Genomic DNA, 26,554 nt, shown 5'->3' with positions numbered 1-26,554 from the left:
TGGGAAAGATCCCCAGTGTTCTCCTTCCTTGCTGCAAGTAATAATACATCCTTCTCCTGATCTGTGACTTGCTTGTGTCTATTGGCTCAACATCCACCAAGCGGTGAACCCAGCTTTCAGGGAACAAGATCTCTGTGCAGGAGACTATTATCAACTCTTCCCATTGGTCAGAGCCCTCCAGGAAGCTCAGAAGATTCTGGTTCATGGTAGAATCCAGTGCTTCTGGCCCTGTAGGCTTGAGTGAACTGGGGGCAGGGCATAATGGGGGAAAGAAATCCTCCTTCAAATACTTCCTTCCTTCCACCTGCTAGAGGTCTCAGGAGATCACGCTCTCAGGCTCATAAAAGGCCTAAAGTAAGAATTAGGGGCCCAAGGAGACCTTCAAAAGGTCTTATCTGTAGGACTTCTCTGGTTGTCCAGTGGCTAAGACTCTGCGCTCCCAATGCAGGGGGCCTGGGTTCTATCCCTGGTCAGGGAACTAGATCCCACATGCATGCTGCAACTAAGGAGCTGGTGAGCCACAACTAAGGAGCCGGCCTGCCGCAACTAAGATCCCACACAACCAAATAAATAAATAAATATTAAAAAAAAAAAGAAGGTAGAGAGAGGATTCACTCTTATCAGGTGTCACTCTGTTGGGTCAACACCTGGGAGGAAGAACTAGCCGACGCCCAAACCATCAGACTCCACTGTCAGCTACTAAAGAGCCCAGTAAATATCGACAGACCGTCCATTAAAAATCTCTCCACCACCAGCCTAACTCCCCTGGATTTAGAAGCTGGCAGAAAGAGGTCAGAGGAAAATGAATTTACAAGTGTTTACAAAAGAGGGAAAAACAGATCAGGTATTTCTTCAGAAAAGGGACTTTTTAAAGGACAGCCAGAAAAAGGGGGGGAGGATTGTTTCTACTTTAGCCTTTTCCAGTACTTCCTTAATCAACCCTGTTTTTAAATTTTTTTGTAATAGTTTTATTGAGATATAACTGACATACCAAACTATTTACTCATTTAAAAGTGTACAATTCAATGTTTTTTTTTTTTTTACTATGCTCATAGGGTACATATATATCCATCACCACAATCAATTTTAGAGCACTTTTATTACTCAAGAAATCCCATACCTTTTAGCTATCACCTCCCAAATCTCCCATCTCCCTGTCTGCCCCCTCAGCCTGAGACAATCACTAATCTACTTTCTATCTCTATAGATTTGCCTCTTCTGGACATTTCATATAAATGGGATCATATAATACGTAGTCTTTGTGACTGGCTTCTTTCACTTAGCATAAATGTTTTCAAGGCTTATCCATGCCGTAGTATGTACAGGTATTTCATTCCTTTCGTAAATGAGTACCATTCCATTGTATGGGCATATGGCGTATTGTGTATCAATTCATCAGTGGATGGGCACTGGGTTGTTCTACCCTTTTTATTGTGAATAATGCTGCGATGAACATCTGAATCGAAGTTTTTGTGAGGATATGTTTTTATCTCTTTTGGTTGTATACCTAGGCCTCTTTTCCAGAAGCTCAACAGGCAAACATCTTCTGCACATACAGGCCAAAGCCCTTCTGTACATTCTGAGAGCTATTCCCTGGTCCCAAACCTAGCAAGTTAAGCCAAAATTCTACTAAACCTTCAAAGTCCATTTCATTCATTTATGAATTCACTCAATGAACAAGTGTTCGTTCTCTACTAGGTGCCAAGCACGCTACTATGTGCTGGGGATGCAGAGGGAACAACACAGGCAAAATCCTGGTCCTCCTGGAGCTTAAGAACCAGTGAGACCAAAGAGGGAAGTAACATAGATCCTGTGGCATGTTGCTTCCTCCATGAAGCACTCCTGGATCTCCCAGGAATGGTTCAATTCTACTCTAGTAGTACCTGTTTATTTTTCTTTTGCTCTATTTCAAAAGGGATTTCTATCTCTATAATGGCATCCGTCCAAAATTCCGTAAAATTGAGAGAGTGCATGGAAAGCACTTGGCACTCCTCTTGTCATGCTGTAAAGAAGAGAGAGGAAGAGAGAGAGATTTATCATGATCATGCGTGTGTCCTCCTACTTGTGCCTCTTATGAGCACTATTATGGAATTCAAGAATGACTGATGTCATATGAAGGTGACTTGGCAAAACACTGACTTGCAGTCTGGAGTCCACGGCTGGAGTCTCTTGATCCCCAATGCTGTTGTAAGTTCCTTGGATATTCCATGCACTTGAGGATGCAGCAACCACGTGTGGACTGAGTCTTTTTTCCTTCCACTCTTACCCCTAATTGGGACCAAACAGGTGCGAGCACATGTGTCCGGAGAGCTCTCTGAAGGGCCCTGGCATGCACAGGGACTGTGTCACAGCTCATGGCCAGGCATCTGCAGGACACAGCAGACAGCCAGGGCCTCCTGGAGTTGGCCAGACCTACAGCTTTCTTACTACAGGAGCACCAGGATAAAATACCAGACTTTTCTGAGCCCGTTGAATAAAACTGGGATCATACCAACCTCGCAAGATTGTCATGTGTATTAGAAACATCCAGGGGACTTCCCTGGTGGCGCAGTGGTTAAGAATCCGCCTCCCAATGTAGTGGACACAGGTTCTAGCCCTGGTCCGGGAAGATCCCACATGCCACGGAGCAACTAAGCCCGTGCGCCACAACTACTGAGCCCGCGCGCCTACAGCCCGTGCTCCGCAACATGAGAAGCCACCACAGTGAGAAGCCCGCGCACTGCAATGAAGAGCAGCCCCCGCTCGCAGCAACCAGAGAAAGCCCGCGCGCAGCAACGAAGACCCAACACAGGCAAAAATAAATAAATAAATAAATAGATTTATTAAAAAAAAAAAACATCCGGGGAATCATGGAACCAAGTGGGACTTGAGCCCCTCCATCAGCCTCCATAGGGACGCCCACCCACAAGTAAACTTCAAGTACCACAGTGTGCTTGCTGTGTACGTCCTCTTCAGGACCGGCCTCCTGGCACCCCTCTTCCAAACAGATTTCTGCCTCTCAGGTCATTCTCTATAGAAATCCTGATGCAGCTCCTGAAATTAGTACTCAGTGGTAATTAACTACTACCTTTTTTTTTTCTTACATAGCTGGACTATCTGATAGGTACCCTTTCTCAGAACAGTAAAGCCAACAGGCTTTTAAGGCTCTTCTGGGAAGCCCGCTGTCTCGATATCCCCATCTTTGGCAGTTGTTTCTGGATCAACGAAATAAGGATCTGTATCAACGAAATCCCCTCCCCCAAGTAGGGATCCGGGCTTTGGCTTTGATGCGCTGCGTCTCGGCCGGGTGGGCCCCGGGGAATCTCTCCAGGCGGGGCGCTCCGCACGGCACCCAGCGCGCAGGGTGAAGGCCGGCGGAGCTCAGAGCCCCTCTTCCCAGGCGGCCGGGAGCCGGGCGGGCGCGGGGGCGGGGCGAGGCGGGGCGCCGGCGGTCACGTGGTGAGTCAGCCGGGCGCGGGGCGGGGCGGGGCGCCGGCGGTCACGTGGGGAGTCCGTCGGGCGCGGGGCGGGGCCGGGCGCGGTACTTAGCGCGGGGGCGACCCTGGGGAGCTACAGCGGCTGCTCAGGCACCAGCGGCATCCCCAGCGGCGGCCAGGGCAGTCTCAGGCTGCAGGCCCAGGCCTTCTGCGGCGGCGGCAGAGCGCGGTGAGTGAGTGCGTGCGGGCGGGTCGGGGGAATGGGGAGACCGGCGTCCCGGGCCGGAGGAAGGGGGGACCCTCGGGCAGTCGCAGCCGGGCGAGCCGGGGCGGCACGGCGCCCTCCCGGACGTCGTTGTGGTGAGAAAAGCAGAAATCAACCCCCGCGCGGGTAGCGCGGGCTCCTCCCCCATTCCCACTCCGGCTGGGAGACTCGTGTTCTCCCTCCCGCCGCGTCCCCGGGCCGTGTTCTGACCCCAGGCCGGGTCATCCAGACCCCACGGTCCGCCGTCTTCAGGGCCGGGGAGGGGCGGGCGGTGGGATCCGAGGGAGGAGCCTGCGAGGAAGAGCTTGGCCCGGGCCCTGCCGACTTTTCGGCGGCAGCCCGGCTCCCCAGCCCCTTTTGAGCTTCTGGGCCTCAGTTTCCTCGGCAGATTGCTGAGATGATAGTATTTACCTGCATCAGTTTTAGGTGTATTCTTTTTCTAAAAGGTTTGCCTGGGCAGTTTCTTGCACACAATCACACCCAAGTTCGGGGACCCCCAGAAGACAGAAATTGGAAAATAGGAACTTGGAACTGGGGGGAGGGGGGTGGGACCCACAGGAAGAGTTAAATCCACAGATGGGAGGAGAAACTAAGCAGAGCGGGGGACAGGAGACTGTAGGACCCGGGGTGCCAGCTCCCCGCCCCCCCGGGAGTGTGGGGAGATGGAGATGCCGGGCCCACCCCTGGATTGCTAAGGAAGGGAGCCGGCCTGGGCCCAGGGTGCTGCGGGAGAGGCGAAGGCAGGGCAGAGCCCCGGGGGCCTCGCCCATCGCTCAGCTGATGACCCTGGAGGCCTCGGAGAGGGAGCGTTGTGGGGTGACCGAGTTTGGGGGTCCGCCGGCTGTCCAGGTAGATGTGAATTGGATTTGTCTTCTTCGTGGGCCTCAGTCAACCCCTTCCCCAGGCACTGAGGAAGCCAGTAGGCTGGCGCGGGGAGAAGGACAGTAGCCCAGGCTCCACATTCCCTCCACCTGACCCAGGAGAGACTCGTACCCAGTGCGGGGAGGAGGGGTTCAAAGGGAGGCCTAGAACCTTTGGTTACCTCTGGAAAAACTGACCCTCAGGGGCCTCACTAGAGGCGAATGCAGCTGAGGTGCGTTCATCTAGTTGAATCTATAGATGCAGGATGATACGAGGAAGAGCCTTAGCAGGGCGTCTGGTTTGGTAAAGGCTACTTTCCTTTTCTTTCATAACATCCTTAATTTCCTGGAGGATTGTTTCCTGTTGGCACTGGTGACGGTGACCTAGCGCCCTTGAGCTTCGTAGAGAAAGAAAGGGGCTGGGCCGCCCCCAACCTGTGTGGCTTTCCCAAAGAGTTGAAGGCACCCTGGAGAATGGATTCGCTCAAACCTTTGGGGGCATTTTTGTCCCAGAGCTGGGGTGCAGCCAAGTGGAAGGGTGCAGATCCCTTATCTGGGGGCTTCCCAGGCCCAGGGGAAGGCGACTTGGGCCAGACACAGCCCAGGCTCCCCTTGAGCTCCCCTGCTGCTGGGTCAGGAGAGCCTGTTTCTGAACTGGCCAGGCAGTGAGTGTGGAAGCCCTTTAGCTCCAGGAAGCCCCTGCCTGTGTGCTGCCGATTCAGCAGCTCGAGCTGCGGCCCTCCTTGTAGATGGGCTCTTTCTTTCCCCAGCTGCCGGCCCTGGGAGTTGGAGTAGAAAGTGGCATACATTTTAGGGCTAAGATACCTTGTGTTACCATTGGCAGCTGGATAGGGAAGTGAAGGAAGAGTGCTTTCAGCTGAGCCTTGGCATGTCTGTTGGGTGGTTTTCTTAAATGTGGTGATGAGTTGGGGTTGTGTTGAATATCCCCATCCTGGGGAGAGAAGAACTGAAACGTTCCAGGGTGAGGGCCCACAGTGTCTGCCGCCTGTTTTGGGCAGTTTAGCAGAAGGAAAGCGTTGGAAATACGTGAGGCTGAACTGTATGAAATGGTGATTTTTGTAGGTCAAGCAGGATCGCAGTCAGGCACTTGGATGTGGTTCAGCCTCACGTGTAGAGGTGGTCAGGATTGACAGTGAGTGGGACGAATCTAGTTGAAGCACACGCAGGTGTGTGTTGGACTCACTGGGTTTTCGGAGGCCGTCGGCATTCCACCCCTCGTGTCATGTCTTCATCTTTCTTGGTTCACGCTCAGTGCACGCTCCAGAGCTGCCTAAGCAAGGGTGCCTGGGAGATGACTCCGAAGTCTCTCCATGCCTGGTATGTTCACATCCCACCCTAGTTTGGGTAGGAGGGGATCTAGGGATCAAACACCATTAAATATTTAGACTTCAGTCCCGTTTTAAAGCGCAGGCCTCATCCCCACCTGCTTTCTGCAGCACCCACAGCTTCTTATCTCGGGTGTGTGTGTGTGTGTGTGGGTGGGTGTGTGTGTGTGTGTGTGTGTGTGTGTGTGTGTGTGTGTGTGGTCACGGGGGTGGTGGGTGGGGTCTTAGAGTCAGTGCCTTCCCTGCTGGTCATGGCCCCCGGCGGCAGGCAGCAGCTTCCAGCTTCTTCACTCTGCAAATCTGTTACTGGTGCCTGAGGGACCTTGTAACTCCTGTCTGCTCTTCTCTTTGTGATTCCCCTGCCTGGTTGGGTTTTTTTCTCCTTGTTCTTTTAATACTTTATTAATTTGCGAATCATGTTATTGAAATTAACATACTTTAATTATACTGCACATGTCCTTTTTCCACTTGTGTCTGTGAGATTGATTTATGTTAATACATAACAGATCCAGTTCATTCATCTTAAATGCACGGTGTATTTATTTCCTGAGGGACAGTTTTGCTTTTTCACTGTTCTCACAGCGCTGCAGTATTCTTGTGTCTGTCAGACACTTGCAAGAGTTTCTCTAGGGCAGAAGCAGGAGAAGTCAGTAAGTTGCTGGGTCCTAAGGTGTGTGCACCTTCCATTTTTCTAGATACTGACAGTGCTGTCCAATGAGGTTTTACCAACGTATATTCCCAGTGGCCTTGAGGGTTCTTGTCTCTCATATTTACCAACACCAGATATTATCGGACTTTAATTTCTGCCAGTCTGGTGCGTTTGAAATGCTGTCCTTGTTTTAATTTGCATGACTGGGAAGTCAAATTTAATTCTTTGCTCTAGGAAATCATTGATGAGGTGTTTCTATTTTTGTTGTTGATCAGTGATAGTTTGTGGGTTTTCATGTGTTTGTCCACAGCTAGAACTTAAGAAGGTTTCTTTTGATCCTAACCTGGGTATCTGGACTTGTCTGCAATTAGATAATATTTTCTGATTTTTTAACTTTGAGGATGCGTGTGGGTTTTGGGTACTGGAAGTCTGACTCTTCCACTTCACAGGTGAGAAAACTGAGGCACCTGCACGTTTGTGACATGACAGGTGTCACCCAGATAATTGTGGAGGAATCTCTACAATTCGATCTCTTGGCAGTTCTGTCCCTACCCAGGTACACCATCCAGAGCTTGCCTTGGGTCTTTTCTCAAGCTTCAGTTACCCTCACCAGGCAAACAAAAGCCTTAATCAAGACCAGAGGCCCTTTTCCTTCACTACCATCTTATGAATGCTGGGTGCTGGGAAGGACGGTGCCTGCAGTCTTGACTGTATTGCCTGTCTCTACCAGGCAAATCACTCACTTAGTCTGGTCATCAAGATAACCTAGAGTTACCAGCACGGATGCGGCAAGGAGGATGGGACAGATACCATCTAGATAATGAACTGATCCAGTATAGAGCAGTGTGAAACTAGCTACTCTGCCGAGGGACCCAGCGGGGCTGAGCTTCTCTGTGACCCCCGGACCTGCTGACCTGGACTGGGGCAGGATGTGCTCACTGGAACAAACCAGTCACATGGCCTCTGGGCTTGCGCAAGACCAGGGAAGGCGATGCCACCCAAGGGGTTCAGCCGCTCCAGGGTAGAGGCCTTGTCACACATCAGCTGGGAGCCATCAGCCCCGCCTTCTCCATCTACTTAACCCTGCAGGTATTTGGGGGGTGCTTTGTTCTGGTGGTCAAGATAGCAGGATAAACCACCATCTGAGTAGGGGGATCATGATTTTTCTTCCACGCTGGGATACAGCTGAGAATAGAAAGAATTACCCTGGGATGGCAGGAGTTAACCGGCCTGTGCACAGCGAGCGGCATGTTGGCGCTGCTGGTGCTGGTGCGTGGGGGATGGTTTTCTGGGGGCAGTAGGGCTGTCCACACCGAGCCAGGCTGCGGGGAAGACGTCTCCTTCCATCTCCCAGCAGGCTGGCGAGGGGAGTGTATCTTCCCAGGGCCCCAGGGGAGGAAACCCGAACCAAGCCGGAGAGGCGAGGCCTTTCTGTTGCTTGCTCTCGTGTCTGCCAGTCCCCCCCCACCAGTGCCCAGCCAGCAGGGAGACGCACTCCAGCCTGGGATTGAATTAGGGAGCTGCTGTGTTCCCGCAGGCTGCAGAGGCAGGGAGCGCTAATCTCATTTGAGCCTCCAGGGACTTCTGAAAGCTTTTACGAAGCAGCCCCAAGGTCCTCCAGAATCCCGGCAGCACGCCTGTTTTAGAAGCTGAGGCACGGGGATGAAGTACCCCTTCAGCATCTCACTAAGTCAGGGCCGGAGTCGGGGAGCAATCTAGCAAGCAAAAGCCTCCAGAACTTTCCAGAACTTTGCCCAAATGGTCATGTTTCTCAAAAATACAAAATGTTTTGACTGCTGAGGGCCTTCTTGAGGGGGTCAGTTGTTTTAGGCCTAGGGGAGTAATTTTCTTGTGTGTGCAGGTTTTGAGCTGCTGTGACTGATCTTAAGCAGTGTTCCATTTGTGGGCACTGTAGCCGCACGGTTTCCAGGCACCACGGGAGAGCAGCTCGAGGAGGCCTCCCTGCCGAGCCTGGTGGGAATCAGTCACTTATTTCAGACAGACTGGCAGATGGGGAGCAGGGGAGGCCCTGTGCGTGTCCTAAAGGGTTCAGGTGGCCGAGGCAGGTGGGGCCTTCTCACAGCTCCTGGAGCCTGCGGTGACCCTCTTCTGGGTCACACAGCACTTGCTTGGGCACGTTCAGCTGCGGGGGGCCCGGCTCTAGGGGCTGGATAGCCAACTGGTGCCCGGCCGTCTGTCTCCTTAAAGCTGTGAGGATGAAGACTGGCAGCTGTCTTTGTTTGGTTTTGGTTTTGATTTAAAGATGATAAGCCGGAAAGCAGCTTCACATGTTTCCATTAGGAACCAAGACGTAAAACAGAAAGACCACATCAAGGCTGTGCTTCAGACTCGAGGAGAGGTCCCGGGTGCCCTTCGGGTCGATCAGAGCACATTTGAGGTCAAGGCGCTTGTGCCACTCCAACATCGAGGTGTCAGTGGGTGGCTGACACGGAGGGGAAGCACAGGCCTGCCTGCTTCTGTGTGGGTGCGCTGGAACGGCCCAAGCTTCGGGAGCAAGTAACGCGGTGACGGCGAGGGGCAAGCGTAGTCTTTGTGGAAGAGAAAGAAGCACAAGCTGTAGCAAAAAGGTCCCACTGAACCTTCACAACCCTCCAGCCCTTCCACCTTCCCCCCGCCTAGAGCCACTCTGCTGACATGTAAGAAACAACCATAATTTGTGGCTGTTGGCAAAATGTAGGTACTCAGGTCTTTTGAGCCAGCAGTGAAAGGGGTCAGCAGTATTTAAGCGGCAGCCGGGGGTAAGGGAGAGCACGGGACCTGGTGAGACTGTGGCTGGACATGCATCCATCTTTTTCTGGGTTAGCCGGAAGACTGCAGCTGGCCGGTTTGGAAATTTCAGGTACATATGTCCCGTCTCCTTAGATCAGATTTAGAATCCAGTCTACAGAGGGCTCTTAACCACATAAGAAAGCTGTTTTAAAAATCAAGCTTGGCTGTGTGTCCCTGGGATGTCAGGACACCTGTGTTCATCCCCCTCCTTCCAGAGCCCCGAGGCCCATGGTGGGCCCAGGACTGGCTTCAGGGTGATGTGGGGAGCAGCTCTGCTCTTGGGGGAGGCTCACAGAGTCACCTGGACGCAGGCCCTACTTTGCCCAGGACAACATTCTGCGGAGCTCGAGCGGAATGTGCTTTCATATAAACAGTCAAGTGCTCTAGGGGGTTTGGAGCGGAAAGAAATGAGAGCGCCTATTTTTTACAGCCAGAGAGTAGCTTGGAAGAGGGCCAGAGGGTGTAGTGGAGCCCAGGGTCTTCCCAGGAAGTCAGCTGACTGAGGGCTGCAAGTCACATCTGCCCACAGCTGTCCTTTTTCCCGACCACACCCTGATGGGGATCTGGTGACTTGCAGGTGTCCTAATCCTGTTTGGGGCCCTCTTCCCTCACAGTAAGCACTTTCTGTCCTTTCTCTCTGGTTTTTAAGGGGGAAAAACCCCCACAGAATTGAGAAAAGGGAAATGTTTGTTCAAAAGAGGGGAAGTGAAAGCTGATGGTGTTTTCGTGCTGAGGCCACGAGTGGGACCGTGACTGGCTTGGTAACAGCAGAGTTCGTGCCTTAAACCATTTGTGCTTAGTTTGTCCTGTTTCAGGATGCATGTGGATGTGGACAGAAAGGAAGAGGTGGTGTCCACTGGAATGCAGGGGCATCTCTCTGTCCCCATAGGAGGAGAAATTTGATTCCGTATTCTCTGGGATCTCAACAGCCCCCGGACCCTTGGAAGGGAGAGGTCCATTGGAAGATTGATTGGGGTTAAAATCTCAGTTTTAATTGGGGCTTTTTGTGACGTGGAGGTATTTTGGGCGGGTTTGAGTGAACTGGACTTGTTTGGCACGGACCGAAAGTGGGGAAAGGAGAGGAGAGAGGGAGGAGGAGAAGGGTGGGGCCTTTGCTGCCTTCTGACTGGCAGGCACCCTCCTTTCACTCTGGACTTCCACCCGGGGACACGAGTGGTCACTAGCCCCATTTTACAGGTGGTGAGACTGAGGCTCAGTGAAGGCGGGTACACAGTTGGGAAGTAAGTGGAATCCAGGTCTCCTGACTCCAAGCCCCACTCTCATCCTCTCCAGCGGCTCCCGCGGCTGTTGACCACTTGAACTCCAGCCCGGATGCTCTCCTGTGACGCTGCGGCCCCGGCGGGCGGGCTGCGGCTGCAGGGAAGGCCCCATGACCAGACTGGAGTGGTGGTTCGTACTGCGCCCTGACCGCAGGCTCATGGGCCCGGTTCTCACTGAGGCCAGGGATGAGCAGGGAGACCGGTTGACAGGAGCCATGGAGCAGGAAAGGAGGGCGGGGCGTGGGGCAGTTGTCAGCACGGCAACTGAGAACCACCTGGGAGCTGCCCGCGTTCCCCGACCCCGCGAAACCAGAGAATCCTTCCCCCTTTTTATTGGCTGCGCCATGCATCTTGCGGGATACCAGTTCCCGGACCAGGGGTGACCAGGGATCGAACCCAGGCCCTCGGCAGTGAAAGTGCCGAGAGCTAACCGCCGGACCGCCCGGGAATTCCCGACCCCAGAGAGATCTGTGCAGTCCGCTTGCGGGGAAGAGCCCCATGCTCCGCGTGAGCGGCCGGCTGAGCCCGCAGGGGCCCTGGGGACGCTCCTGTTTGACACACAGGGAGCGTTCTGCGCGGATGGCCTCTGGTTTCCTGAGGACCCTGCCACGTTCCTGACACCGGGACAGGTAGTGGTGAGAGCCGAGGGTGGCGGCCCTTCCAGGTGCGATTCTGACGGGCCCATCGGCCAGGCCTCCACCTGCCAGGGGGGTCCGGACGCCCACGTGTGGGGAACACACCTCCCATCTTGGAGCGGTGTTAAGACGCCAGGGGTAAGTCAGGGTGTCAATACAAAGGAACCCTCTGCTTTGCGTCTCTGCCCAGAAGACTTTTAAAAGAGGCCCCAGAGAGCTCTGGCGCCCCTCCTGCCACACGCGGACACGGCAAGACGTTTCCTAACAGTCTGGAGGCTCCTGACACGGGGTCACTGAGCACCAGCTTCCCCATGAGTCACTGAAAATGGGAAGGTTAAGCATTCTGAGCAGAAAGTCACCGGGGAGAAGGCGTCTGATTGGAAGCGGCATTTGGGGGCTCGTCAGGACAAGTGCTCTTTCAGTTGGGTGGCTCTGGGTCTTTGGTAGCACCAGCTATTATTCTTCCCCACAGATATAACATGCTCATTTAAAATATAAATATATATATATAACATGCTCATTTAAAATATAAATATATATATATATATAACATGCTCATTTAAAATATAAATATATATATATATAACATGCTCATTTAAAATATAAATATATATATATATATAACATGCTCATTTAAAATATAAATATATATATATAACATGCTCATTTAAAAAAAAAGGCGGCTATATAATGAAAATCCGTTTCTTGGGACTTGTGTATGTTTTTCTCAACGTTTTCCACGAGTGACAGGGATAAACATGTACGTGGCTTGATGGGCTCACACTTGCCATGACTCACCTGCTGCTTTGCTCTCCTTCACTTACTGTCTATTTTGGTCTTTTTTATCAGTACAGTGTGATTCACTTCAACTAGTTCATTTCTTAATGGCTGCTTATGTATTCTATTATTTAAGCGTTTACCACAGCTGTTACAGTTAATGTTATTAGATGCTTTCTTTCCGGTCTTTTGCGAACACCGAGAATGTTTAGTGAACGCCCGTGTACCGGTATCTTTCGTCTTGAGGCTTGTGGGATAAATTTCTAAATGTCAAACTGCTGAGTCGAAGGGCATGCAGTGAGGAGAACTGATAGAGCTTGGGTCACACCTGCCACTGGGTGTTCCTCAGCGTCCGCATCTGTTTCCCTGCACATCTAACCCCAGCTGAAAACTCTCCAACCCTGCAGCCTTCGCCAGTCTGGAAGATACATACCTCTTTGCTGAGCATCTTTAAGTATCTGTTGGCCTTCTGTAGTTTTTTCTGTACATTTACTGTGTATATCTTCTGGCCATTTTTCTATTATGCTTTTTCTGTTCTGATTTTTTGAGTCCTTTGCGTATTAGGGAAACGGAGCCCTAAGTATTTGTAAGGACTGTTTTTTGTCCATTTGTCACTTTGTATTTTGTTTTTTCTAGAAGAGAGGCTTTATTTTCATGTAATCATTTTCCTCTTTAAGATTCTGTTTTATGTCAATCTTAGGCATTCCTCACGCCAATGTTACATTTTTAAAAGTGCCCTTATTTTCTTCATACAACTTCTGTTTTTATTCAAGATCTTTGTTCCATGTAGCACTTTTTGTATAGTAAGGACTTGAGGGTAAAGATTGAGTCTTTTTTTTCTTTTTTCCAAAATGCACAGCCAGTTGTGCAGGCACCATCCACCAAGATGTGCTATTTCCTCCCTCGTAGGATGTGCTTCCGAATGGCCTGTTTAGTTGATGCAGCTCTTCCTGGGCTGGCGTCACCCAGGGTTTATCATACGTTTCCCACCCCAGACCTTCAGGCCTCCATCACTGTTCTTTTCCAGAACCGTCTGGCTGTCTTCACACGTGGATTCCTCCAAGTGAATTGTTGCTTAAGCAACAATTAAGTTAGGTTTTCCCTTGAATATAATTCACTGTGTGGAAGGCAGCATGTTCGGTGCTGTCACCTACGTCATCTTTGTGTACCCCTCACAAAAACCTGTGACCTGAGGAGGTGACCCAGTGACCCTGCTGTGCCAGCCCCTGAGGTCAGGGACAGGAGGGCCCAGCACGCACACGCGCGCGCGCGCACACACACACACACACACACACACGCTCACTGAGTGGGCATCTCACAAGGCCCCCCGCAGTGCTGTGGCGCCCAGGTCACATTTCTTGCTCTCATCAGAGCTTCTTGCCTAAGAGCGTGCCTCAGAGGCTGAGCTGGAAGTTGGCAGTCTCCTGACCTGCAGGTCAATCCAAGAGCTAAGGCCTTGGTGGTGATGGGATGGCTTCCCTTCTCGGGAGCCCCGTCTCTGAAACTGGAAGCAGAGCCCTTGGCTGACTGGAAAAGCCACGGACAGTCCCGGGAGACCTGTACCACCGGCCAAACCAGCTCTGCTTCCCGGCTCTCGAGACAGCACATGCAGGGCTGGAGGTGGGCTTGTGTTTGCTTGTTTGGTGTCCAGAATGTGGCTCATGAGATTTATCTTTTCTTGCGTTTTTCTTATCCCACTGGTCTTCCACTTGAGACATGATCACAGGAAAAGGCTGTTTATTCCTTGGGAGCACAAACTTGGGAGAAGTCACAAACTTTGTTCCAGGAACCCATGGAGAGGCAGGTTGGCCATAGTGGGGAGGGCACTGGATTCGATTTTGCCTGAAGATCCGGGTTTGTCCATTTGTTTGGGAGGGACTTGTTGGAACTGCTTGTCACCTGGGCCCTGGGGTGGGTTCTGACGGATAGCAGAGCGGCCTCGGCCCCGACCTCACAGCTCACAAGATAGTTGATCCACAAACCATGCAGTGACCAGCATCATTTCAGACTGTGAGCCCTGCCCTGGCCCTGCAGCAGCTCTAGAGACCGGGTGACACGGTGTCCTGCCGGCATCCGAGGGGGCCTCACACACACAGCACAGCCCTTTCTTGGCTTTCTCTCTCGTGCATGCTCCCAGCCAGCTGGAGGGGGAGCACACAGTCTGTCTTAGCCATTCAGGCCGCTACAACAGAATGCTACAGACGGTGGCTTCCAAGCAAACTTACTGCTCACGGTTCTGGAGACTGGGAGCCCCAGATCAGGGGCCAGCATCGTCCAGTGAGGACCCCCTGCGTGGTCACACTTCCCTGTGTCCTCACATGGAGGAAGGGGCCAGGGAGCTCTGTAGGGTCTCTTTTATAATAAGGGCACTAATGCCATTCATGAGGGCTCCACCCTCGTGACCGCATCATTCCCCAAAGGCCCCGCGTCCTAACACCATCACCTTGGGGTGTAGGATCTCAACTTGAACTTGGGGGTGTGGGACACAAACATGGGTCCGTCTCACAGTCCTGCACGCTGTGGGCGTGGGCTGGGGCTTCGAGACAAGGCCTGAGAGCACGTGGGCACCAAGGCTGGAAGGCGCTCTGCTGACACCTCATCTCCAGAATAGGAAACTGAGGAGCACAAGGGGTCAGATGGTGGAGCCAGGACGGAATGGGATCCCTCTGACCACTGGCTTGTTTGTGGCCCCAGAACAGGGCTACCTGAGGTGACGTCTTGTGTGTGTCAAGCACCTGAACTGAGGGAAGAAGCATCCTGATGTCTTGTGTCCTTTCCTTTCCAGGTTAATCTAGGATCCAGTTTCCAAAATGTGGCGGCTCTTGGCCACACTCAGCTGCCTGGTGGTGCTGACCAGTGCCCGGAGCAATGTGCATTTCCCGCCTCTGTCAGATGAGCTGGTCAACTTCATTAACAAGCAAAACACTACGTGGAAGGTGGGCTGGGGGCCCCTTCTGTATACTCTGACTCCCGAGGGAGGGGCTGCAGCTGTGGCCCATGGGACAGTGTGTCCTAGACAGTTGATCTGATTAATAGACCTGGCCACTGGCGCACTGCCCTGTCGCCTTCCCTCGTGTGTGTGTTGTCTGTGTGTGAGAGTGTGTGAAGGCACATGGGGGTGAACCAGCCCTGGAAGAGTTCACCACCAGGTAGACACTGTAACCCCACCGTGGTAGGTGTCACAGCCCATCAGTACCACCAGCTCCGTGATTCTGCCCAGCCCTGAGGCCCGAGGCAACAGGAACAGGGGGATGAGGAGTAAGCCATGTTCAGGGCAGTGGAGGGTCTCTCGTGACGTCAGCAAATGGTACAGCTTGGAGGAGATACCCACTGGTCTGAGAGCTGCTCACTGCCCGTGCGGTCACTCTGGGCTGCTCCCCGCCTGCTCTGCAGATGCCTGTCTTAATCCGTTCAGACCGCTGTAACAAAAGTGTGTGGATCAATGCTTGTGAACGGGAATGTATTGCTTGCAGTTCTGGAGGCTGGAGGTCCAAGATCAGGGTGTTGGCATGGTCAGGTTCTGGTGGGGGCCCTCTTCCAGGTTGCAGGTGGCTGACTTCTTGTTGTGCCCTCACTTGGCCTGAGGGGTAAGCTAGCTCTCTGGAGTCTCCTTATAAAAGGGCACTGATCCCATTCATGGGGGCTCCACCCTCATGACCTAAGCACCTCCAAAGGCCCCACTTCTTAACACCATCACATTGAGGTTAGGTTGCAACATGCACTCTGCGGGGGGGACACAGACATTTGTTCTGTAGCAGTGCCCCGGCCCCCTTGCTCTGCGGAGGTGGAGGGGACCCCTGGCCTTGCCAGGGCTTGTGTGGGTGGTATGCATGCTCCACCCCGTCTCTGGAAACATCCCCACCCCCCCGCCGCCCCGTGTTGGTGGGTGACCGCTATGGGTGCGGCTGTCTTCCAGGCTGGACACAACTTCTACAACGTGGACCTGAGCTACGTGAAGAAGCTGTGTGGCACCTTCCTGGGCGGGCCCAAGCTGCCCCAGAGGTGAGTGCCCACTACTGGGGAGGACGCACGGCTACACCAGTACCACTGCCATGGGAGCAGAGATGCTTGGCACAGAGGGAAGGGGGAGGCAAGAAGGCTTCCCTGGCAGCCGTAGGCCTCACTGCCCCCAGAGCTGCAGGGACTCTGCCTGAGGTACAGGGCCTAGCCACCGATGCCAGAGTTTCCTACGGTGCTTCTCCAGGCGTCCCCGCCGCAGTGGGAAAGGCCCCAGGTCTGGGTCTCCAAGATCTGAATGGACCCAATCTTGAATAATTTAAGGAAAATCTAAGAAAAACCATATGATCTGCCATTAATGTTTATTTTTTCTAGAAAAGTCTGCAGTTTCTATTTTCATGTAGATATTACTTTTGAAGGAAGCGTTAGAAAAATCTAACGGTGAGGATGGGATAGTTACGTTATGGGGACCGTTACACAGTTGGGAAGGTATTTAAAAAATGATGAACCTGGGCAGATGTTTGATTCGGGGTCGGGTTGGGGAAGCAAGAGATACAATTATCTGGACCCTGTGGCGAAAACTCCTCAAAAATATCCATAAAATGGGTGTAGAAAGAAACGTACAGGATGGTAAGTTACGTGGAGCAGTAGAACCTATTTTGTTTTATAAAATTCCAAGGGGGGAATTCCCTGGTGGTCCGGTGGTTAGGACTCCACGCTCTCACTGCTGAGGGCCCGGGTTCGATCCCTGGTCGGGGAAGTAAGATCCTGCAAGCCGCACGGCACAGCCAAAAAAAAAAAAAAAAGTGTTTAAATAAATAAATAACATTCCAAGGGGACACCCTTGCATACACCCTCCTTTGCATATCCTTGTGCCTCTTCCCTTCTAGGTGATGGCAGTCAGCTGGCTTTTGCGGGGATGGGAGCGTGGGTTCTAAGGTGACAGCTTGTGACGGAGACCTTCCTTTTTCCAGAGCTGCATTTGCTGAGGGCATGATTCTGCCTGAAAGCTTCGATGCCCGGGAACAGTGGCCAAACTGCCCGACCATCAGAGAGATCAGAGACCAGGGTTCCTGCGGCTCCTGCTGGGTGAGGCCCCTGCTGGCCGGGAGGGCTGGGGCCAGGGGACAGGTGGGGTGGGAGAGACCAGGGGAGTTGAGGTTAGACCAGCTGTGACTAGGCAAGTCACAGAAGGTTCCCGAGTCTCAGTCTCCACCAGTATAAAAACAAGAAGGATCCCTAAGGTCGTGAATCATTGCAGGACCAGGCGGAAGAATCAGTACGTGCAGAATGCCCTGTACAGGGCGTGTCCCACGTATGGGTTGTGAAGCAGTTTTTATTTCTGTTTGACACACTGTCCCAGGCCATCAGCAAACACCATTAACTTTGAAGAAGCATCTCCTCTGTATCAATGAGCTCTCTTAATTGTGTTTGTTTGGGTAAAATACACATGACATGTGGCGTTGGGTCCATTCAGGTTGCTGTGCAGGTATCACCACCTCCGTCCACAGAGCTCTTCATCGTGCAGAACTGAGACTCTGTCCCCACGAAACACTAACTCCCATTCCCGTCTCCCTGACCCTCAGCAACCACTCTTCTGCTTTCTGTCTCTTGTGGTTTTTCTTTTTTTAAATCAGTGAATCAGTGTATTCCAGGGTAACTCGCAGGGTGGGATCGGGATGAGGGGTGTGAGTGGGGACGGCAGTCCGGAAGCATGTGCAGTCGCCTTCTGCACTGCTGAGGAGCCCCTGGGACAGTTCCATAGCTCACCCAGGGTATGGGGGGTAGGTAGGTGCTTGGAAAGGGAAAGTGCATTCTTAAGATTCATGAATAGGTAACTAGCCTGTTTCACGGGTACCAGGAATATGTCAGCGAAGGTTTTCATCATTGTTTGGGGACTAACAGAACATAGAGGCTACCAGGTCCTAGTGATTATTAAAATCTAGTAAATACTAAAGCCTTTGATGACACAGAAGTGATTGACTGCGCCGTGCAGCCCTGGGTAGGGTCAGCAGAAGGACCGGAGGAGCTGCAGGGGCCACGGTGGAATCGGTTACACTAACAGCTGTGTGCTCCACCCCTGACGTTTTTTTTTTGTTTGTTTGTTTGTTTATTTTTGGCTGTGTTGGGTCTTCGTTTCTGTGCGAGGGCTTTCTCTAGTTGCGGCAAGCAGGGGCCACTCTTCATCGCGGTGCGCGGGCCTCTCACTATCACGGCCTCTCTTGTTGCGGAGCACAGGCTCCAGACGTGCAGGCTCAGTAGTTGTGGCTCACGGGCCCAGCTGCTCCGCGGCACGTGGGATCCTCCCAGACCAGGGCTCGAACCCGTGTCCCCTGCATTGGCAGGCGGATTCTCAACCACTGCGCCACCAGGGAAGCCCTTTTTTTTTGGTTTTTGTCTCACGATTTTAACTAGTCTGGGTACCTCATACGTAAGTAGAATCGTACAGTATTCGTCCTTCGTACAAGCTATATTTTTATGTCAGAAACCAAAGACCGCATGTTTCAGCAGCGAACTGAATGCCCAGGTAGAGGTTTGGGGTGGATTGCTCTCTTGCTTTAATGCCCAGCTCGAGCACCAGGCCCCTCCGCTGCCGTGGAGAGGGGCCAGCCGCCAGGAGGGCGCGGGGTGCCCGACGTCGCCCCCCGGGTGGAGGCTGGAGGGCCCGCAGTGCAGGATGGGGCTCAGTGCGCCGGTTCTTGCAGGCGTTCGGGGCTGTGGAAGCCATCTCTGACCGGCTCTGCATCCGCAGCAACGGGCGTGTCAGCGTGGAGGTGTCCGCTGAGGACATGCTGACCTGCTGTGGCGACGAGTGTGGGGATGGGTGAGTCGGAGCCCCTCAGCAGACCCGCGGGTGGGCGCTGGCCGGGGAGCTCCCTCAGGCAGGACGCCGCCTCTGCTGAGACACGATGGGGACCCGGGGCGTCGGAAACCAGGCCGGCCGCGCAGAGCTGGGTGTGGGCCGTGGGTTCAGGCCAGACACACGTTCTCGGCACAGGCGGCGTAGCTTCTGGGTTTTGTCGTGCTGGTTCCCCTTTCCTGCTTGAGGAAATGTAGTGGTCTGGGGCCTGTCTCCTTCTCTGTAATTAAGGGTGATGGGCTCCCAGGTAAGCCACATGAGTAACCAGATCCCTGTCTTCTGCCAACTCTGCCCTTGGTTCTGCAACAGCAGTTCTCAGATGCGGCTGCAGATTGGCAATACCTGGGAGTTTAAAAAAAAAAAAGTGCCCAGGTCTCACCCCACGGCAGTGAAGTGGGAGTCCCTGGCATTGGTGTTTTGTAAGAGCCCCAGGGGATTCTAAGGTACTGCCCTTCGAGAACGCTGCCTAGACAGAAGACGGAGACTGGTGCGGATGTGATTATGAAAGTACTTCTGTCTCCTGGGGGATCTTTGTGGGCAGGCCTGGGGGAGTCCCTGCAAGAAGTGACTGTCAGGAGGATGAATGGGGTGTCTGGGGATCTGGGAGAACCGTTGGGCCAGTTGCTGAAGGCGGTGGTGGTGCACCGGGCTGTGGTCTGGGAGCAGCGAGAACCACTCGCCATGAGTTTAACCAGTGGTTCTTTTCTCAGCTGTAATGGCGGCTTCCCCTCTGGAGCCTGGAACTTCTGGACGAAACATGGCCTGGTGTCTGGGGGCCTCTATAACTCACATGTGGGTGAGTGTCTGCCCTCAGCCCCCATCTGGCCAGATGGATTTTATATGCAGGAATAATAGTGGTCTCACTTTCCCATATAAAGTAGATGTTAAGGGTTGAGGGCAGGAATAATAGTGGTCTCACTTTCCCATATAAAGTAGAGGTTAAGGGTTGAGGGCAGGAATGCTGGGCTGAAACTTCAGGTAGAAAGACAAGGCAGCCTTGTGTGTGGCGGAGTTAGCAACAGGAGGACGAAGGTGTCAGTGCCGCAGGCTTGAGGGTGACTTCTGTTCCCGCGAGCCATCGCCCCGCTCTTCTCCCGGGCCTCAGGGCCCTTGCGGGGCTCTCTCCTGACACCTGCCTTTGTCCTTGGCCCTCAGGCTGCAGGCCCTACTCCATCCCCCCCTGCGAGCACCACGTGAACGGCTCCCGGCCCCCGTGCACGGGGGAGGGCGACACCCCCAAGTGCAGCAAGATCTGTGAGCCCGGCTACGCCCCGTCCTACAAAGAAGACAAGCACTTTGGTAAGCGGGGCGGGCGACCCAGCGCACCGGCCGGGGGAAGCCAAGGAGGGAGGACCAGGGCTGTGAGGTCTTAGGTCAGGAACACAGAATGGAGCCTGTCTTACGGGAGGGAGCAGCGCACTGCACTCTCTGCCCGTCTCCACCCTGAAGTCTTCGGGAATGGTGTCTTAGACCTTCAGCCTTGGAAGGAAGAGACCAAAGCCCTCATTTCATGGGGGAGTAGTCTGCCCTAGAATCCTTCTGGGGGCCGCCTGCCCTACTTCCAGGGCCTCAGGCTCACTGCGCACACGCGCCGGGGCAAGCCCCGTGCATCAGTGAGTGACTGACCGACCCTCTGTGGGAGGCGCCCTGCCCCACTTGGCCGGTTCCTTTGCAGGATGCAGTTCCTACAGCGTCTCCGGTAGCGAGAAGGAGATCATGGCGGAGATCTACAAAAACGGCCCAGTCGAGGGGGCCTTCTCCGTGTATTCGGACTTCCTGCTGTACAAGTCTGGTGTGTCTCGACCCCTGGTGGCAGCTGGCGGAGGAGGGAGATCTGGGTTCCCGGCTGGCCGGACCTCCTGGGTGGGAGGCGGGCCTCCAGGGGGAGGCGGTGCCACACGCCCCTGGCAGCTCCTTGGCTGGTGGTAGAGCTTTCGGCAGCTTCCTGCCTGCCCTGTCCTCTGGCTCCCCCTGGCATCTCCAGAGGTTTCCTGTATGGCCAATTCCTACTCCTCCCGGAAAGGCCAGCTCAAATATCTCCCTGGGGAGCCTTTCCATCCCCGCCTCCATTGCTTCCTCATCGCATTCACGTTGTAACTGTAGGTTTCCTCCTTCATCTTTGTCTTGGCAGAGTCTAAGCATCATGCCCAGCACCCAGTGGATGAGGAAAGAGGGAGCACCTTGCTGTGGGGATTCAGGATGGTCCCCGCCTGAGAGCTCTCTTAGAAATCCCCCTTTCCAGACGAACAGTCTGTGCTGAGGGCTTCTGTCTCATTTTATATGCTGCTAGATCGAAAACTCCCAAGCTCTCCAGTCTTATAGAAAAAAAAAACCAAGGTGCCTGGCAAGAAAAAAATGATAAAGTTGGGCAGTTCTTAACACAGTCTCCCCCAATATTATATGAGAGGACGCATTTTCAGTTTGACGAAGTGATTCACCAGTGAGGCGGCAGCCTGGGGGCCCTCAGAGCACCTTAGCCAGCATCTTTCTGGCAGCTGCCAGCCCAGCCCCTCTCTCACAGCACCTCTGCAGGGTGTGCCCCAGAGCAGCAGTTTAAAACTAAGCCACGGAACCCTTTCGACAAATCATTACATGGAGTCCCTGTAGGTAACACAGTCAACTGTTGGTATTTTTATTCGAATTTACAACTTTAGTTTTAAAGGCAACCAACAAGCACATTTGATTGGCCTCCATCTTAATATTTACCCTCCTATATTCGAGTGTGTTAGGCTTTCAAAAGTAAGTAATTCCCAAATGTTGTGGGAAGCCCTGGAGCCTTCTCGTGGAACGCCAGGGCCCATCCTTTCCTCCGGCCCTGTCTGTCCTGCCTGGGGTGACCAGCCGAGCTGGAGGGGTGCTGTGGCAGATGGGGCGGCTGCCCGGTCTCGGTCTGACCGCTTTCTCCTTTCCCAGGGGTGTACCAGCATGTCACAGGAGAGATGATGGGAGGCCACGCCATCCGCATCCTGGGCTGGGGAGTGGAGAACGGCACCCCCTACTGGCTGGTCGGCAACTCCTGGAACACCGACTGGGGTGACAATGGTGAGCGCAGCCCCTTGCTGCTAAGAGCAGGGCCCCCTGAGCCAGGGCACAGCGGGCGTCTTGTCCTGGCCTCCACGAGGGCAGCCTCTGACCCCGAGAGGGTGTGTGCTCGGCCCGGGTCTCCAGGGCACCAGGTGCAGGGGCCGGACGCGGGGCTGGGCTGCGGGGTGAACGGAAGCCAGCCGAGCACCTTGTGGGCCGGCTGGTGACAGCTTTGGGGCTGGTCTGTGACTTCCGCTTCCCCATCTTTCAGGGGTGGGTCTGGATATGTCGGCAAAGGTCGAAAGCCAAACACAGTTTAAGGGCGTCTTACTTCTGCTCTCTAGGCTTCTTTAAAATCCTCAGAGGACAGGATCACTGTGGAATCGAATCGGAAATTGTGGCTGGAATCCCATGCATTCGTCAGTACTAGAAGATGATGTAACCTCCTGTGGGCCTGTCCGCCGGCCCTGGGCCAGTTTTTCCCTAAATACCGCCATTCAGACTGGGGATGAGATGGGGGGGTAGGAATGTCTGTCTTTTATTCTTTGAGTTAGGATGAGATACAAGGGTTTTTAGCCAGGGCCTGAAGGACTGGGTCAGGCCAAGCCTCATGTCTGCCATCCGCACTGTCTTCCAAGGAGACGCAGCCAAGGCCAGCCCAGCGGACGGACTGCCGTCATGACACAAGCACTTAGGCACATATCATCTCCGCCGCAGCAGAGCAAGCCTCTCCCGTAGACCAGCTGTGTAGCGCCTGCTGCCCCCGCCTTTGCACCACCAGGGAGCAAGACAGACCTGAAGGGTTTGTAGTTTCCCAAAGGAGTGGAAAGCAGAGCTCTCCTAGCTCGATGGAGTCCCACCCAAGCAGGCGGCTTTCTAGATCCGGAGTAGGTTGAGGAGAGATAGATAGATACTGGGGGCAGCCCTTTGGAGAAAGCCACGCTCTCCCAGGGCCCCTGCATCTGTCGAGGTCTGCGGCGCTGCTAACCCTCTCTGGTCTTGTCCTTGGCATGATTCTTAGGTTTTCTGTTTTGTGCTCCTCGGCTGATCATGTGACTGAGAGTCTACTAGTTGTTGGAAGAGCTGTACAGCTGTACAGATTGTCTCCTTCAAACTCGGTGGTTGAGGTTTCTCTGACCTGCTGCCCTCTGATACCACAGCGAAACTAGTTTGGGGAGAAGCCGGCTTTTACTGTTTTAAAATCACTGCTTCACCCTGTTAATATAACAAAGAAAGGAATGACTGCCAATAAAATGCCTCTCCTCCAATGTGAAGTCTGCGTCCTGGTGCCATCTCGAAGATTGTCACTGTCTGTAGACTTTCAGCTGCTGTCTCTCCTTCTCCCCCAGAAGGAATCGTGTTCCCATGGATCTGGGTGCCCTTGAACCTCTAACCAGGGATATCTTGCCTGGGTTGAGTGGAACAAAATAAATACCTAATTTTTTAACTTCACTGCTGCAGCCATACTTTCAAACCACAGCACCTCCTCTCCTTGCTTTTCCGTCATTCTCTTCTATAAATCGACCACCCCACACTGCCTCAAGCCTCGATGAGCTCTGTTCCTGCTTAATTAAAGAGGCAAGAACGCTTACCTCTTTTTATTTTACCACCCGCACAGCAGCAGTGACCTGCGGGTTCCTGCAGGCGTGGGGCGCTGGCGGTGTAGCCAGTCCTGCTGGAAGACCAGCTCCCCGGGTCGGGGCAGAGCCCGTGCGCGGTGTCAGGAGCGCCTGTCTCTCGGGATGCTGGTTAAGAGTTGCTGCTTCGCATCACCCTAATTACCCACACGCAACGGGAGGACCCCAGTTCTCGAGGGAACAGGAGACTGTCAGAATCTCCACCTCTGCCCGCGCCCCGGCCTGTCAATACCCCGTCATTTCCCTTCCACAGCTGGGGGTGGGGCCAGCTCTTCCCAGAAGCACAGGAGGTGTAACTTCCAATGTGCCCCAGAAATTAGGATCACAACTACCTCAAATACGCTCTTAAACACGTGGTGAACATTGCAGGAGAAACGTGAAACTCATAGTACTTACAGAATGTTTAACAAGGGTTAAAGCTACAAATTCATCATTGCGTTATCTGTACAATTTCAACTAGGATACATTCATAAGCTCAGTGAAGTTCTAACATGTTCTAACCACTCCCAAACTGAGTTGAATAATTCTGTTTACTACTTTCTCCCATCCTCACCCGGAAGCCAGCAGAGATGCACTAAGTGAACCGAACTGGACCTCGGGGCATCTTCATGCTTGGCCTAAGGAGTCTTTGTGAGAAAACAGAAAGCAATGTTTATGATTGGGACTGATGTCACTTTAGTAAACAAATTACCCTACCACCACCACCACATCGCCTCAGCTCAATTCAGTAGGCGGTAAGTTTTCCTTGGGTGCCTCCAAACAAGATGACAGTTGGAAGTGACAGCGCCTTTTCGTTCTTTACATGGAGAAGGGCGTATTTTTGTTCAGATGTAGAGGGGTGAGCAGAGGTAGTCCAGCCCTTCCCATTCCTTTAATAGGCATCAGAAAGCTGTACGTCGGAGCCTCAGGAGGGGTCCTTGGACCAGCAGCACTGCCATCTCCGAGGTTCTTGCAAGAAATGCACAATTTGGGGCCAGACCTGAATCTGCATCTGTAGTTAACAAAGACTCCAGGTGACTCACGTTCATGGTGGTTTGAGGAACGCCTTATAGCAGTGGTTCCCAAGCTGGTCTCCTGACCAGCAGCATTTGTGTCACCAGGGAACTTGTTAAAAATGCAGGTTTAGGGGCACCTCCCCAGATCCACTGAGAAAGCATGGTCCTAGCGATCTGGAGCCTTCAAGCAGTTCACTAAAGTTTAAGAACCAGCCTTAGAGCTCTGTTTCCAAAACTAAGAATAACCTAGGGCTTCCCTGGTGGTTAAGAATCCGCCTGCCAATGCAGGGGACACGGGTTTGAGCCCTGGTCCGGGAAGATCCCACATCCGGTGGAGCAACTAAGCCCGTGCGTCACAAGTACTGAAGCCCATGCTCCCTAGAGCCCGTGCTCCACGACAAGAGAAGCCAACGCAATGAGAAGCCCACACGTAGCAACGAAGACCCAATGCAGCCAAAAATAAATTTTAAAAAAAGAATAACCTAGAATGCCTGTTAATTAGCAAATGTCTAGCCACCTCTCCTCCTCCCCCTACACCCCCAGCCGCAGAGAAGGGGCTCAGTAGATAGAAGAGTGGGGCTTCCAGGTAGTTGTTTCCCAGGGCAGGGTGTGGGTGTGTGTGCAGGTCTCAGCTAGGGCTCCAGAAAGTTCCCCAAATGGGGTTAGGCTCTGTTAAGTTTCTTGATTTAAAGCCCTGGATTCAGATGGGTCAGATATTCCTCTGAGGAAGACTTAAAATCTCCCACTGTGAGTAGGAGTCACGTACACTATGCCAGGGATGCTGTGCATTTAATTACTTACCTTAAAAGTGTGGAGTAGACGGTGGGATTGCCAGATTCAGCAAATAAAAATACAGGATGCCAAATCAGATCTGAATTTCAGAAGTCATTTTTTAGTATAAATATGTCCTGTGCAGTATTTGGGACATAATTATACTAAAAAACCAGTTTATCCGAAATTCAAGTTTAACTGGGTATCCTGTATTATCTGGCAATTGCATTATAGAAAACATTTAGAAGGCAAATGTTCTTCCAAAGGAGTGGGCATGCGAGCTAAGACCTTTATAGCTTTACAGCTGGGAGGGACCTAAAAGATCATACAAACCACCAGAAGCTCAGAAAGCCCCACAGCCCACGGCTGAGCCAGAAGAGAAGCTTCCAACGCATCCACCTCAGACCAAGGCTCCTTCCGCCCGGTTGTCCCGTGTCCTACGTGAACTTCAGCAGAATAGATTTCAACACACAAATCTTAACACCTACCTTGGAATCGCAAACCAAGTTCTGATGCTTAAATTACTCACTGCCGAGTCTGGCTTAGAGCTGTGCTCTAAGTGGTAAGTGACTTTGGCTTCAATGTCACTGGTGACTGGTTCGTCCAGGACTGAGTCTCGAACCAAAACAGTCCATGGTCAGACGGCAGCAGCGGCCCACACGAGAAGAATCCGTGTAGGTACGTGTGTCACAGTGCAAACCCAACGTTACTGCTGGAACATAGCTCCTTCAGTGACTAAGTCACAACACAGAGAGCTGCAGCAAAAGAGGACTGCCTATACACTACACACCAAGAGCACAGCTTCGGGAAAGTACTTAACGCCCTGCGACGGATTCTCAGCCTGAGGGGCTTTTTCAAACACCCCCTCTGAGCTGAGACTCTCAGGGAGTCAGTGGGTGGGCACAGCCCAAACCTCGGGGATGCTGGAGGGAAGAGGAAGGTGGACCACCGTGCTGGGGGAACTGGGCTGAGTGCCACTTGGCTTTCAAGCCAATCACCTGAAAGCATCTTCCGCCTTTCTTGAGAAACAAACAGAAAAAAACCCCAAAGCTGAAAATACCCTCCGAATGCAATAAAATTTCTGAATGCAGCTAAGAGAATTAGCTAGAAGTAGAGCAGGCTGGCGGAGGTGATGGCCTTGCTCCCTTCCCGGCAGGCACAGCGCGGGGTGGGGATGCCAGGTCCCTGCTTCCCGGTGGCAGCAGTGGCCACCGTCCCTCAACCAGTAACTCCAGCCTGGAGTTCCACACCTGCCACGCTCATCAGGCTTCAAGTGAACTGCCCTTGACAAA

The 26,554-nt window shown here is 53.0% G+C and overlaps 1 protein-coding gene across 2 annotated transcripts; it reads left to right on the top strand.

The window, feature by feature from the left end:
- The first annotated feature begins 3,492 nt into the window (after positions 1-3,492).
- CTSB (cathepsin B) lies at positions 3,493-23,311 on the top strand. Of its 2 annotated transcripts, none has more exons than XR_014265552.1 (10): positions 3,493-3,645; positions 14,804-14,954; positions 15,935-16,020; positions 16,950-17,064; positions 18,681-18,799; positions 19,546-19,631; positions 19,991-20,134; positions 20,511-20,627; positions 20,967-21,442; positions 21,749-21,879. XR_014265552.1 is itself a non-coding variant. In XM_082469016.1 (10 exons), exons 2-10 carry the CDS (start codon positions 14,829-14,831, stop codon positions 22,287-22,289), a joined length of 1,008 nt encoding a protein of 335 aa, XP_082325142.1. In that variant the 5' UTR covers positions 3,493-3,645; positions 14,804-14,828; the 3' UTR covers positions 22,290-23,311. The 2 variants fall into 2 exon arrangements, 1 of the variants encoding a protein (XP_082325142.1); XM_082469016.1 differs by lacking the exon at positions 20,967-21,442 and adding an exon at positions 22,204-23,311 and having other exon boundaries at positions 21,749-21,877.
- The last annotated feature ends 3,243 nt before the right edge of the window (positions 23,312-26,554 follow it).

Source organism: Balaenoptera physalus (assembly GCF_965194825.1).
Source record: "Balaenoptera physalus genome assembly, chromosome: 7".
NCBI classification, from domain to species: domain Eukaryota; kingdom Metazoa; phylum Chordata; class Mammalia; order Artiodactyla; family Balaenopteridae; genus Balaenoptera; species Balaenoptera physalus.
This window is presented reverse-complemented; position numbering and strand designations above follow the sequence as displayed.

Bases quoted from the DNA above. Each gene is read 5' to 3' on its own strand.
- CTSB (XM_082469016.1), top strand. From the start codon at position 14,829: ATGTGGCGGCTCTTGGCCACACTCAGCTGCCTGGTGGTGCTGACCAGT. The intron at 19,632-19,990 runs GTGAGTGTCTGC...CTTGGCCCTCAG, and splicing joins CCTCTATAACTCACATGTGG to GCTGCAGGCCCTACTCCATC. The intron at 21,878-22,203 runs GTGAGCGCAGCC...TCTGCTCTCTAG, and splicing joins CACCGACTGGGGTGACAATG to GCTTCTTTAAAATCCTCAGA.